This window comes from Xenopus laevis, chromosome 2L (genome assembly GCF_017654675.1).
Source record: "Xenopus laevis strain J_2021 chromosome 2L, Xenopus_laevis_v10.1, whole genome shotgun sequence".
NCBI classification, from domain to species: Eukaryota; Metazoa; Chordata; class Amphibia; order Anura; family Pipidae; genus Xenopus; species Xenopus laevis.
The window spans coordinates 180,680,866-180,696,286 of record NC_054373.1 but is presented as its reverse complement, the minus strand read 5'-3'; the positions used below and the strand labels follow the sequence as shown (position 1 = coordinate 180,696,286).

General features: G+C 44.0%; 1 protein-coding gene across 1 annotated transcript; it reads left to right on the top strand.

The window, feature by feature from the left end:
- Positions 1-10,337: 10,337 nt before the first annotated feature.
- On the top strand, positions 10,338-11,967 carry LOC121400072 (olfactory receptor 52N2-like). The gene has a single exon (XM_041582751.1). The coding sequence runs from the start codon at positions 10,664-10,666 to the stop codon at positions 11,624-11,626; it is 963 nt and encodes a 320-aa protein (XP_041438685.1). The 5' UTR covers positions 10,338-10,663; the 3' UTR covers positions 11,627-11,967.
- The last annotated feature ends 3,454 nt before the right edge of the window (positions 11,968-15,421 follow it).

The window sequence follows — 15,421 nt, the reverse complement described above, 5'->3', positions numbered from 1 at the left end:
AAAAAGATATATTTATATTTCTATTCATTTATTTTTTAGACTTTATTTCACTGCACAATTTGTGTTATGTTTGGGAAGTGCCTCTTGGCTAGTTTTGGGCTGGTTTTGTAGCCGACTTTGGCTAGTTTTGAAAGTTAGACCTGACAACCCTGCTCAGGAGGTAGAAAAAGTCACTCGTGGTAATTTTAAATTTCAACTTTAAGAGCCAATTTGCAATAGCGACGGGACCCCCGTACCCCCTCCAGCGGTGAAAAGATTAGTGTGGGTGGAAAGGATGGGAGGGGGGGGCTGCAGTAGGAAAGCAGTCTCAGGAGGAGGGGTCAGGATTGGGGGGGCGGGGTAAACAAGCAAACTCATCCACGGCCCAGCCCCAATAGTCCTGACTAATTAATTCCCCCCCCGGGCTACTTTTATTCTTATTCCATCACACACTTTGCTTTTACTTCCCTTTTACATATTTACCTACTGGGTCATTTACTTGGAATGTAAGAGCAGCATTGGGGTACAAGAGCAGCACTGGGGTGAAAGAGCAACATTGGGGTGAGAGAACAGCACTGGGGTGAGTGAGCAGCACTGGGGTGCAAGAGCAGCATTGGGGTGCAAGGGCAGCATTGGGGTGCAAGAGCAGCACTGGGGTGAAAGAGCAGCACTGGGGTGAAAGCGCAGCACTGGGGTGAGAGAGCAGCATTTGGATGCAAGAGCAGCACTGGGGTGAAAGAGCAGCACTGGGGTGAAAGAGCAGCACTGGGGTGAGAGCAGCACTGGGGTGAGAGAGCAGCATTGGGGTGAAAGAGAGTGTCACTTCAAAGAGCATTTCACCTGATTCTGCATAAAATATCCGGCATGAGGAGCACAATACAGTGTAGGTGGGCACAAGGCAGCCCCACCGGCCCCCCATAAATAGAGCATTGCTGAACCCAGTGCCCTCGTCTCTTGCCTGGAATAGCAGATCCGCCCGGTAGGACACAGGTCATGGGCTGGGGGAGGCTGTTCATTGTAGGGGTGACTTTTTTTCTCTCCATCATCCTGTAAATTCCCAGCACCCATTGATGTTATTTGCTGTAGTTATGGTGCCTTTAGCTCTGTACTGCTGTAGTTGGGGGAAGGCTACTGAACACCCCACTTCTAGGCTTACTTGTCACTCACCTGAAACTCGCCTGTCTCACTTGTCTCTCGCCTGTCACTCACCTCACTCACCTGTCTCTCATCTGTCACTCAGAAGTTCTGATCCTACAGTATAATATTGTATTATATCAGTTCCATTTGTTCCCACAAGGGGGAGACCAAGACCAGACAATGAGTGATGATCAGTCTCATACAGAATTCTCTGCATGCTGCTATTATTATTATTATCATCATTATTGGAATTACCATTGGTATTATTATTGGGTATGTAACATAGAAGACATTCATTTGAAGTAACTTTATTTCTCTCCTGTAAATGTGAATGGGTTTTTCTCAAAGCAAAAGTCCTGTTTTCTACCTGCAGTGTTGTTGTATGAGCTGTGGCAGCTGCTGTTCTCTATCTGTTAATGACATATCCACCTGGTCTATTGAGTTCAGCAGAGCCTTTGATTCCTGAACTGCCTTAAAACACTCAGCAGAAACAGACAACAGATCCAGTCTAGTTAAGGTGAATGTTTGGTGTAAAAGCATTTTTGTTCCTTGGTGTAACTTTTCCTTTAGCCTCTTGCCCTCCAGCCAATCACACTCCACATTCACACAGAGTTACCAAGATCCTGGTACACCAGCCAGTCAGCTTCTTAGTTACAGTCACTGGGGGTTCAGTAATTAAAGTTATTTGTAACTGTCAGTGATACTGAAAGCATTGTCTATCTGTCTGTCTGTAACTGCTTGTTCTGACTCCTGCCTGCTTGTACCATTGAATTGTAACTGGTTCTCTTATAGGCAGGACTATTTATTATTATTATTATTATTATTATTATTAACATGTATTTATATAGCGCCAACATATTGCTTAGCACTGTAGAGTAAATATGATTATACAACTAAATGACATGAATTATATACATAGAATATATGGAGTAACAAACATCACAATCAATACAGGTACAAAAAGGTGAGGAAGGCCCTATGCATAGGCATACACTCTAAAGCAGGGGTCCCCAACCTTTTTTACCTGTGAGCCACATTCAAATGTAAAAAGAGTTGGGGAGCAACACAAGCATGAAAAAGTCCCTTGGAGTGCCAAATAAGGGCTGTGATTGGCTATTTGGTAGCCCCTAGTAGACTGGTAGCCTACAAGAGGCTCTACTTGGCACTATACTTAGTTTTTATGCAATTAAAACTTGCTTTCAAGCCTGGAATTCAAAAATAAGCAGCTGCTTTGAGGAACCTGAAAGCAACATCCAAGGGGTTGGAGAGCAACATGTTGCTCACGAGCTACTGGTTGGGGATCACTGCTCTAAAGGGAAGGGAGTAATACACAAGGTGTGGGAGTGGGCAAGATCAAATTAAGTGGGTGAGAAATGTGGTATTGTATGTGGTGTTGCGTTTGGTAGTTAAGCAGAATGAGGGTAGGCTTCTCGAAAGAAGTGCGTTTTAAGAGATTTCTTGAAAGCAGAAAGGTTGGGAGAAAGTCGGACAGACCGTGGGAGAGCGTTCCAGAGGAGGGGAGCAGCCCTTGCAAAGTCTTGAATGCGAGCATGTGAGGAGGTAATGAGAGAAGAGTTGAGAAGCAGGTCAGTAGAGGAGCGTAGTAAGCGATTGGGTGAGTATATAGAGATGAGTTCAGAGATGTAGGGTGGGGCAGAGTTATGAAGTGCTTTGAAAGTCAGGGTCATTAATTTGAATTTGATTCTGAAAGGTAACGGAAGCCAGTGCAGGGATTGACAGAATGGTGAGGCAGAGGAGGAGCGGTTGCTGAGGTGTATGAGCCTCGCAGCAGTGTTCATTATGGACTGGAGAGGTGACAGTCCCTGGAGGGGAAGGCCGTTCCCATAATGCCTTCATGCTCTCTCGCTCCCCCTTTTCTCAGGCCTGTGAATCATAGAAGATGCAAAGCATTATGGGAAGTGAAGTCCCAGGCAGTTACCAGTGCAATGTTTCAGTGGTACATTGGCTCTGGAGTCAGGACAGCAGTGATTAAGGAAAATGTTGCCCTGTAGACAATACTTGTGGCTCTATTGCTGGAGCGACTATTCAGGTTTGCAGATTAGTGACCTAGGCAGCTGCAGAGAAATGGAACAGGTGAAATTCCCACCATTAATTTGTGTCCCCCCCCTCATCTCCAGTAGTTTAGAAAACTAGAAATACATGTGATATTCACAGTTACAGAGATTAAAAGGGAACTATTATGTAATATGAGCTGTAATAGCCAAATGCTGCTTTCCCTTCTCAGCTCCACCTCTTTCCACTCAGCTCCTCCTCTCCAGTCTCAGCTCCACCTTTCTCCCCTGTCCTCTCCACCTCTCCCCATTCAGCTCTACCTCTCTCCACTCGGCTCCACCTCTCTCCACTCAGCTCCTCCTCTCCAGTCTCAGCTCCACCTTTCTCCCCTGTCCTCTCCACCTCTCTATATTCAGCTCCACCTCTCCCCTTTCACCTCCTCCTCTCTCTACACAGGCCTTGATTTGTGGAGAGGCCACCAAGGCCCGGGCCTACTGTGGCAGGATTTTAGGGGGCGGCATACTGCCCAACCACACCCACAATGGTTCAGAAACACTGGGGATTCGCAGGAGATACAATAGATTTTTTAGTTTCCCAATGTCCATTGCTTTGGTCCCAATGAGGAAAATTTGAGCAAAAATACGGGAGGGGATGTGGGCAACTAACAAGAGCGGGCCTAGTTTAAACTAGGCAAGGGGGGTGGGTGAGACAAAGAATTATGGGGAAGCTAGGGTAGACGGGGCAGTGGGATTTGTAAGGGGTCATGGGGGAAGAGTGAGGGGGGCATACAGTTTACCAGCTAAGGAGGTCCCTCTGTTATAAGGAAAACAGAATAATAATAACTTAACATATAATTCTCCACTAAGTAATGCTAATTTCAAAAGTAAAAGTAGGAACCTCCGCTGTATGCTGCAAATGCATGGAGTTTGTCAGGTAAAATGGGAGACCTAGAATTAATTGCATGCTCTAAACATTATGATATAATTGGTATCACTGAGACCTGGTGGGATGAAACATGTGACTGGATTGTGAATTTAAATGGTTACACACTTTTTAGGAGGGACAGAGGGATTAAATAGCGGGTGGAGGAGTGTGTTTGTATGTAAAGCCTTAATTAAAGCCATGCGCTAAAGAAATACCAATAGCTGCCACTGGTGAGGGTGTAGAATCCCTCTGGGTAGAGATTTTGACTGGGCAAAAGGTAACAGAGAATTATCATTGGTGTATGTTATAAACCACCTTGTATAAGTGACGAGTATGAAGCCCAGCAAATAACTAATAATACTGAACTCATCTCTAACATTTGTGTGGGTGAGGGGCATTTAGGGAATAGTGATCATAACATGGTCTCCTTTGAGATTCTGTTGCAGAAGCAATTCTATAAGGGACGAACTAAAACACTACATTTCAGACGTGCAAACTTTGACAGTATAAGGGCATTTGGTTCAATAGAAGTGTTGGTGTTGAGGTGGGTAAGAAAAGACGTGCTTTTAAGGCTTTCAAGTTAGCTGGTACAGCCGAATCATTTATAAGGTACAAGGAGGCCAATAAATCATGCAAAGAAGCTATAAGGCAAGCTAAAATTGATATGGAAAAGGATATTGCAGCAAGCAGTAAAAAAAATCCAAAATTGTTTTTTAAATATGTTAATAGTAAAAAAATGAAGTAGGAAGGGGTGGGACCCTTACTATCAGAGGGGGGTCAGCTGGTTGATGAAAACAAAATAAAAGCGCAGATTCTGAACTCATATTTTTCATCTGTCTACACAAATGAGGAACCAGTAAGTGAAGGTTTCCTTCTTAACAGTCCCAATTCTAGTAATACAACTAATGATGCATGGTTCACACATGAAGAAATTCAAAAGAGACTAGAACATGTTAAGATTAACAAAGGTCCGGGGCCAGATGGTATTCATCCCAGGGTAATTAGCGAGCTTAGCTCTGTGATTGCCAAACCTCTTTACTTAATTTTTCAGGATTCATTGATATCTGGCATAGTGCCAAGAGACTGGCGAATTGCTAATGTGGTGCCTCTATTCAAAAAAGGATCCCGTTCTCAGCCTCAAAACTATAGGCCAGTTAATCTGACGTCAGTGGTAGGAAAGCTTTTCGAAGGGTTAATAAAGGATAAGATACTGGACTTCATAGCAAATCATAATACTATGAGTTTGTGCCAGCATGGTTTTATGCGTTATAGATCTTGCCAGACTAACTTAATTTCTTTTTATGAGAAGGTAAGTAGAGACCTCGATTCTGGGATGGCAGTGGATGTGATTTACTTAGACTTTGCTAAAGCATTTGATACAGTGCCACACAAAAGTTTACTGGTTAAATTAAGGAATGTTGGCCTGGAACATAGTATTTGTACCTGGATAGAGAACTGGCTAAAAGATAGACTACAAAGAGTGGTGGTAAATGGAACATTTTCTAATTGGACCAGTGTTGTTAGTGGAGTACCGCAGGGCTCTGTACTAGGTCCTTTGCTTTTCAACTTGTTTATTAATGACCTGGAGGTGGCCATTGAAAGTACTGTTTCTATTTTTGCAGATGATACTAAATTGTACAGAACTATAGGTTCCATGCAGGATGCTGCCACTTTGCACAGTGATTTGTCTAAACTGGAAAACTGGGCAGCAAACTGGAAAATGAGGTTCAATGTTGATAAATGCAGGTTATGCACTTTGGCAAAAATAATATAAATGCAAGTTATACACTAAATGGCAATGTGTTGGGAGTTTCCTTAAATGAGAAGGATCTTGGGGTTTTTGTAGATAACACGTTGTCTAATTCTGGGCAGTGTCATTCTGTGGCTACTAAAGCAAATAAAGTTCTTGTATAAAAAAGGACATTAACTCAAGGGATGAAAACATAATTATGTCTCTTTATAAGTCCCTGGTGAGGCCTCATCTGGAGTATGGGGGCAGTTTTGGACTCCAGTCCTTAAGAGGGATATAAATGAGCTGGAGAGAGTGCAGAGACTAAGTGCAACTAAACTGGTTAGAGGGACGGAAGACTTAAATTATGAGGGTAGACTGTCAAGGTTGGGGTTGTTTTCTCTGGAAAAAAGGTGCTTGCGAGGGGACATGATTAGACTTTACAAGTACATTAGAGGACATTATAGACAAATAGCAGGGGACCTTTTTACCCATAAAGAGAATCACGTACCAGAGGCCTCCCCTTTAGACTAGAAGAAAAGAACTTTCATTTGAAGCAACGTAGGGGGTTCTTCACAGTCAGGACAGTGAGGTTGTGGAATGCACTGCCGGGTGATGTTGTGATGCTGATTCAGTTAATGACTATAAGAATGGCTTGGATGATTTCTTGGACAGACATAATATCAAAGGCTATTGTGATACTAAGCTCTATAGTTAGTATAGATATGGGTATATATTATTTATGTGAAAGTAGGGAGGGGTGTGTGTATGGGGCTGGGTTTTCATTTGGAGGGGTTGAACTTGATGGACTTTGTCTTTTTTCAATCCAATTTAACTATGTAACTATGTAACTTTGTAACAATGTAGGGGCGCCTGCTATGTAAATCTGACCCTGTCTCTACTCAGCACCACCTTTCTCCTCTGTCCTCTCCCCATGTACTATTCCATGTACTAAATGCTGCTTTGCCTTCTCAGCTCCACCTCTCTCCACTCGGCTCCACCTCTCTCCACTCAGCTCCTCTCCAGTCTCAGCTCCACCTTTCTCCCCTGTCCTCTCCACCTCTCCCCATTCAACTCTACCTCTCTTCACGCAGCTCCTTCTCTCCCCTCCACCTATTTCCACTCAACTCCTCCTCTCCCTTTCAGCTCCACCTCTCCCCTTTTTTTGAAATTACAAATTGTCTCAGAATATCCCTCTCTACATTACAGTTAAAGGTGAACAACCCCTTTAATTTGAAATTACACAATACCTTTACAGCAGGGTGTGGGTCCTACACTGGTGGAAATGGGAGTTTTTCCTGCAACGCTGCATGATTTATCACTGTGTGGCCCCATCTCCATTCCAACATCTGAACAGATTTCCAGGTCTTTATACGTTGGAATCAGTCTGGATGGGTCAGAATATTGACCAGAATCTAAATTAAGTAGGGTTCCTCCACATATAATACCCCACCTCTTCTGTACCTTAAACTTAATAACCCTTTACCCAGGATACAGAGACAAGTAGCTTGGGGTCAGTGCACCCAGGCACGACCCGGAAATGTCTCTCCTACTTGGCATAGTCCTCCCAGCCAGGAGCAGTTTCTTTGGTAGAGACATCCGTGGGCCTCATTTTTTTTGACTTGCTACCCCCCACTTGGTACCAGAACCTCCTCCTGCCCGACTCCAAATAAGCCTTAATGGGTTGTTGTAGCACCTCATCAGATTCTCCCACCTCCGTTGTATTGTGATAATCCACTCCCAACATTTCCCTCCAGCTGGAGAGACCCCAACCCTCTGGGAGGCAATATTCTCAGTATTAAAGTATGTCTAACTATTGTGTGCTGTGATGTCATAAATTGATGGTGTGCAGAAGAACTACATATTAACAAAGCAGTAGGTGTCAGGGATTTCTGGCTCAGTGTCTTGACCATTGGGCCAGGTGAGCAATCAGTAGGGTGTCTCATTATCTATAACCTGGCCTTTGCAGCCCTTGCCCAGCAGCATCCACTGCTCACATCTCCAGAGCCAGTTCCCCCACAGCTGCCTCCTGTTCCTATGCTGACTTCCCCCAGGAGTGGGGCTTCTGCTGAGTCCTGTGCCCCCAGGAGTGAGGCTTCTGTCAAGTGTACTTTAACCATAACCTTTAATACCTGGGCACCCACGAGGGTGGCTCTGCCCCCCCAAACTCCTGCCAGTACCTCTGGTACCCACAAAGGTGGCTCTGCTTGTAGCTTTACCACTAAATTGGGCACCCTCAAAGGTGTCTCTGTCCGTACAATTGCCTGAACACCGGGCACCCACAAGGGTGGCTCTGCCTGCACTCCTGTCAGTACCCCAGGCACTTAAAAGTTTCAGGCCTTTGGGCACCTGGTGAGGAGGGGGAAAATGTCAGGCTCTGCTGGGATTTGAGCCAGGGACCTCTGGGTTTCTGGGTTAGTGTCTTGACCATTGGGCCAGATGAGCAGCCGGTGGGCTGGCTCATTATCACCTGGCCTTTGCAGCTCTTGCCCAGCAACAGCCTTATCCTGACCTTGCTCCTGTTACAGTCCTGCTTGGTCCTGTTCCTATTCCTATCTGAACCTTTGTATCCAGTCCCCATCCTCTTTGCCAGCACTGCCCTGCTCCAGTTCTGCTCTTTATACCCACTCCATCCTGTTCCAGCCAACTCTGACTCGTCACCTTCTCCTTTCCTTCCTCTCCGTGACCTGCCGTTATAGCCCCTGCTTGAAAGACTCAACCTTCCCACCTCCGCCTTAACAGCGCCCCTAACCTAATCCTTGGCAGTAGGCTAGACATGCTACACATGATGTTATGGGCTTATATAGAAGTCCAAGTCCACCACAAACCTTTAGCAGTAAAGATCTGTGATTCCAACATGTAAAACTCTCAATACAAGGCTGATTATTCATCAATTCACTTTAGAGTTATACAGAGATATATGCCAATCACTACAAATCCCCCCCCCCCCAGTATGGCTGGAGACAGCAGTTGTGCTCAAACTGCAGGGGGCGATATTGCCAGTGGGCAGTGGGAATCATGTCTCCAGTGAGCTGTTACATAGAGTGATATAGAGATGTAATAAATGTGCCAGTGTGTGTGCAAGTGTATCTGTAGGAACTGTACTAGACTGTGAGTGTGTATGTTGGCATGTGTTTAAGAAAGGGTACAGTTTTCCATATACTCTCCATGTAATTATTAGTACAATTGCCCCTGTACAGCTGTGTGTTCTTATTCTCTGGGCAGTTACAGGAGGGCACCAGGGGAGTCAGTATTTAACACTAATTCAGAGCTATGGGATGAGGATCTGAGGAGGGACAAGGGAGTTACCAAGGGGAACATCAGGAGTTTGTAAGTGTCCAGGTTACACTGTGATGTATGGGTGCCCTGTGGGAGTCTCCCACCTCTCCTTGGTATATGAGAGATCCCCTATATATACTCCCAGACTGGCCTGTAGTGAGGGAAGGCTCAGCTCCTGTTATACATTTCTGCTGTTGGGATTGGCCAGATATCGGATCTGGTGAGTATTCACAGGCACTGCCCAACAGAACTGGGGTGAGCAACAGCAGCTTTGGGTGCCGGACCTTAGAAATGACTGAGCTTTGTAGACAGAAAAGCAGGAGCTCAATAGCGGTGGCATCTGGTCGGCATTGCTTGGCTCAGTCTATAACATGACACTAGAGGGCCCATTTACTATTGGGGGTTCAGGGGGAAGTACAGAAATGTGATCAGTTAATTCTAATGATGAAGGTGCTTGTGTTCCTGCTCCTCTCACTATAAATCACTGTGATGTGTGCAAAGCAAAGGACAGACGGACACACACAAGCCCTGGAATAAATCCCTGCCTTGAGGTACATCTTTCTCTTTGTGTGAAAAATATAAAATCCATAGAAAAAAAATTGTTTCCAGAAAATGCAGAAATAATGACACAGGGAGGGTCTATGCTGATGTCTCTCAGACTCTTACGGATCATAACATTGTGCCCCCCTGTTTCCCTTCCAGACCTGAGATATTTAATTCTTCATAAGAATCGTCTCTATGGATTCTGTTCTGCAGATACAGTAAATCCCAGGGAAGAGGAGGAATTGGCTGATAGAGAGCAGAGATGAGCCCCTCGGAGATGCAGAGACACAGGCGGAGGAGAGGGAGAAGGTGGGACAGGGATATCAGATTATTCTCAGTCAGTGATTAAGGTTTGGGCAGAATGTTTTGGCAAATATTCAAGGAAACCACCAATAAGCAAATGTAACCAAACATAACAGGCAGTTAGAGAGACGCAGAGGTGCAGCTGAACTGTACATTGATTTCAAAGCTGCTTAGAAGCTGTTATATCAACAAAACAAGTACATTTACTTTTTCTACAGAATGACAATATACAGGAATACATAATACATAAATATAGCACTACGTGTATCAAATCATTGTGGACACACAGTAGCCATTAGGGCAACTGCTAGGCCTAAATATAAAATCTTAGGCTCCAGGTCTCTTGCCCATTTAATGCTAAAATAAATGAACTGAGAAACGAGTATCAGTATCATGGACAGTAACAGTAATACTGGCAGTATAGCGTTGGACTGTGGGAGGAACCTCATATAGATACAAGAAGAAGATGCAAATTTTAGGCAGACAGGGCTCTGGTCAGATTTCATTTCAAGGCTTGAGGCAGGTGAGGCAGCGACGTTCCCCAATGCACCATCAAGCTGAATGTGTAAATTCAATAGAGGGAGAAATTAGTGCAAATCTTACTCAATTAATTCGGTTGATGTATATCTGCAGAGATTCCTGAATTTCTTAAAAAACATTTCAAAATATCCACATATCTCTGTCCCCAGGGTAACAGCTTGTCTTTTGCAGAAGACAATTAAAATCTTGCCACAAAATCATACTGTGGTCAGAGCAATGGAATTTCCCAATAATTCTCAATTATTGAACAGGAACATGTTTGCGCTTGTGGGAATTCCTGGCCTGGAGTCTGATCACATCTGGATCTCTATTCCCCTCTCCATTATGTACCTGACTGCAATTCTAGGGAACGGAGTCATATTGTTCCTTATTGCATCTGAAGAACAACTCCATAATCCCATGTGTTATTTCCTCAGTGTATTGTCCCTCACAGATATCTTCTTGTCCAACTCAATTGCCCCCAAGATGCTCAGTATCTTCTGGGTCAACCACAAGGAGATTGACTTTGTCTCCTGCCTCACACAGATGTTTTTTGTCCACTTTCTCTCGACTCTGGAGTCTGGCATCTTGCTGGCTATGGCCTTTGATAGATACGTGGCCATATGCAATCCCTTGCATTACACAAGCATATTAACAAATATTCTCATTCAAAAGATAGTGGGGGCCCTTATAATCAGAGGAACTATCATTGTGACCCCCTTAACCATCATGGCCAGCAGACTCCCGTACTGTGGGACACACCATATCTCCCATTCGTACTGTGATCATATGTCCGTGGTGATGTTGGCTTGCACAAGCACCACCATAAACAGTGCATATGGACTTACTGTGGTTTTACTAGTTGTTGTGTTTGATGCAGCTTTTATAGGGTTGTCCTACTCCATGATTCTCAAGACAGTTATGGGACTCTCCACTAGGACAGCCAATAAAAAGGCTTTGAGGACCTGCACATCCCATTTCTGTGTTATTTTATTGTTCTACATGTTGGGGCTATTCTCCATAATTACCCACCGGATCGGTCACATTGTACCCTCCATTCACGTAACCTTTTCCAACCTCTATCTGCTCTTCCCACCCATGCTGAACCCCCTAGTGTATGGAGCGAAGACCAAGGAAATCAGGAATGCAGCCTTCCGCCTGTTTTCATTAATTTCCATGGAAAGAACTGTCAACTTTTAGCCTATACACAATAAAGTTCATTGCTTTTCCCCCTGCCTTTTGGTTTGTCACATACAATGCCTATTTTACATCAACTGTTCCTAAAATATACAGAACTTGGGCCCAGTGATGGAGTTGAATCAATAATTACACCACAAAACAGTGTTATTTAGTCATTTATGAGCAGGAGACTCAATACAAGAGACTGCAGAAGGTTTTTTTTTTTATCTTCATAGTCTTCTGCCATTCTAGTCTGACCATTGTATCAGTCGTGCAAAATAAGTAAAAAATGGCAACTCTATATGTACGTATGTTGCAGTCCATCAGCCACTTTGCTCCTTTCTTCCTCCCCCTGGCCCTGGGCAAGGAGCATGTGCACTATTATAAGCCCAGGTCTTGCATAGCCATACTGTACCAACACATGCCGACCTTCCATAGCCCACCACCTCTCCAGCTTCAGTCGAAGAATATAACGGAGATGCCAACCAAAGATGGAGGCCATGAGTTAACAGTGTGCACATCTGGTTCATCGGTACACGATGACGATGATGTAATTTAATGGCAATAAATGTAGAATTTTAGGAAACCATCAGGAGACCCATCTATGACTTTGGATCTTCTTTAAGAAACTTGTGCTCATTGTGCCCATAATTGTCATGTAAATGTTTTAATTGTGTCTACTTGTAACCACATTTGTAACCATAAAAGACTTCAAGATACTTTTAGAATATGTAAAGGTCCAGAATACACTACTGTATTACAAAAACCAACATGGCTGGAAGATTCTAGGCTCCACTTTATAAAATCAGGGAACAGAAAACCTTAAATAAAACTTCATTTTCTACCTTTGTTTCTTTTAAATTTTATGCAGATTTTAAACATTTCATTGAAGATCATTTGCTGTAATAATAGTGCCCTTGGCTCTGTACTGCTGTAATCAGGGGGGCTACTGATCACCCCACTTCTAGGCTCTCGTATCACTCACACAAACCCAACATTATTCCATTTCAGTGCAGAAAGGATCCTGTTAAAACATTAAGTCTGATTGAGGAGGCTGTTACCAATGTACTGCCACACAGATTCCTCATTTCACTACAGCTTTCATTGCATTTCTTAAAATAACCATGTGTTGCAACCATGGAGTCCTGAAATTCCATCTGAAATGCAGCCATTCTATCCATTAGCTCCATTGCTACTGCACTTGCTATTGCCATTAGGTGCTCCTGCTCTGAGGCAGTGCTGCCTGTGCTCTCACTGAAAACATATACTCGGCCCCTGGTGACAGCCCTGGGTTTTTGGGGTGCATATTCCCAGGGTTCTAGGGTTGCCATCTGTCCAGTTTTAACCCAGACAGCCTGGTTTTTGGGTGGGCTCTCTGGGTAAAATGAAGACATCTGGACAGGTCTCTTAAATGAATGTCACATAGATCAGCCAACTGGCAATTGCCCCCGCATAACCTCGTCCCTGACATCACAGGCATGCCCCCAGATCAGCAACCCTGATGTCATCTGCCTGCCCTGATGTCACCGAACCCATCCCAGACATTACTGGACCCACCCCCTGCCCTGTCTCGCTACTTCAAAACCCTACCTGTACATTTAGCGTTGCCACCTTTTTAAAAAAATGTTATCGGCCAGTGGTGGGGGCGGGAACTAAAGGGGCGGGTCATGATGCAAAAAGGGGCTGAGCTGCAGGGTTGTGCCACAAAAGGTGGCGCGGCCACGTCGCGTGAGGGAAAGATGATGATCCCTCGATCCGATTGTTAAGGGTATTACAAATTACCCGCAGCTACATTGCCGGTAAATTTGTAATACCGGCCCTGGCCCTGGCAGGTGGCATCCAGGTCTGGACTGGGAGTCAAAATAGGCCCTGCCATTCCAAGTACACAGAGGCCCAATCAGCTCCCCACCAGCCCACTAAATAGTGACTTTCTATGGCATCTTATGGCAGAATCCTATGTACATTCTGTGCAGTTCAGCACTTCAGAAGCAATTCAGAGAAACAGGGGCTTTTTAACCTTCCCCTCAGCTCAAAGTTCATCAGGAGTCCAGCACAAAGCTCCAAGAACTGTCATCCCAACACACACACACATATATATATACATATAATACACAAAAGCCATGAATATCTTGTAAATTATATCCTTATAAACGGTGAGTTCTGATGTCATCAGTTATAAACAGTGAGTTCTGATGTCATTTCTGTCACATGACTCACTGAAACTTGTGTATTATAATAAATAAAGTACCCCCAGTTGTAAAATATGAGGATATTAGAAGTCACCTCGGAGTTCCATGACCTTCGGCCTCGTACTTTTATATGGTCATGAAACTCCTCGGTAACTTATAATATCCTTATATTTTACAAGAGGGGGTACTTTATTCACTATATATACATATATTTACTCATACATACACATATACATAGAGATACTTACTCAAACACCATCCCCCAAGCTCCTCACATTCCCAGCATCCCCCTGTCAATCCATTTCCTGTCTACTGAATCATGTGACCTCCCTGGGCAGGAGTAGGGAGAGGAGGGGCAGGAAGGACAATAAATCACCACAGGAACAGTTTACTCTCTCCTCACAAAGTGGGTTGGGCCCTGTCTCCTGTGAGAATTATGGTGTCCTTCCCCTTCCTGTCCTCCAATTCCCATTCTTTTAGCTATTTCCTTGCTCCTCCCCTCAGACAGGGGCTAGGGTTGCCACCTGGCCGGTGAAAGTGATGGTTGACCCCAATTTTAATAATAGGGAAAAAAAGATAAATATATAGGAAGACCGGTATTTTTTTGTAGAAAAGGTGGCGACCCTAACAGGGGCCTAAGTGACAGGAAGTAGCAGAGTGTGTAAATACAGGGGCCCTGACTGTGACCTGACAGTTTAATATTCTGTTTGTGCAACAATAAATTCTATCTGGGAGGGGGGTACTTAAATGGTCTCACTTTAACCATTTCTCCTTTTTGTTTAAAAAATATAATCTGAAGGAAAGATGCCTGTGTACACGACATACCCTCATAGTCACTGCTAATGTAACCCCTGTACCCTACACCCCCAAATACCCTCATAAACTACACCCACAATATTTGTGCTGTTAGTGGTTTGTTTTCCCCTTGCCCTGCCTGGTGGCTGAATGTATCACACCATGAAAGCTTAATTATCACTCACGTTACGTTGCTGTGGATGCAATAAAGTCTATATAGGAATTCCCATTGCTACATCTTCTGCTTATAAAACTTTATTTGGGGTTAACATATATCATAACAATAAAGTCAAACTGTCCAGACGCATCATTCTTTTTCTTGTTTTCTAATCTCCGGGGCCCTGTAATTCATTTCTTAGTACTTTCTCCTTTAGTTTTAAAAAACCATAAACATACAAAAGGATCCAGATTATATTTACACATCTGTATTTTATGATCAGATGTTTGAGGAATGTCTGTCAGTGTCGCTTCAAGATATGAGGAAAGAGCTGCAAGTTTAATGGAACTTAAACTGCAGGGGGCGATATTGCCAGTGGGCAGTGGGAATCATGTCTCCAGTGAGCTGTTACATAGAGTGATATAGAGATGTAATAAATGTGCCAGTGTGTGTGCAAGTGTATCTGTAGGAACTATACTAGACTGTGAGTGTGTATGTTTGCATGTGTGTAAGAAAGGGTACAGTCTTCCATATACTCTCCATGTAATTATTAGTACAATTGCCCCTGTACAGCTGTGTGTTCTTATTCTCTGGGCAGTTACAGGAGGGCACCAGGGGAGTCAGTAATTAACACAGTTTCAGAGCTATGGGATGAGGATCTGAGGAGGGGACAAG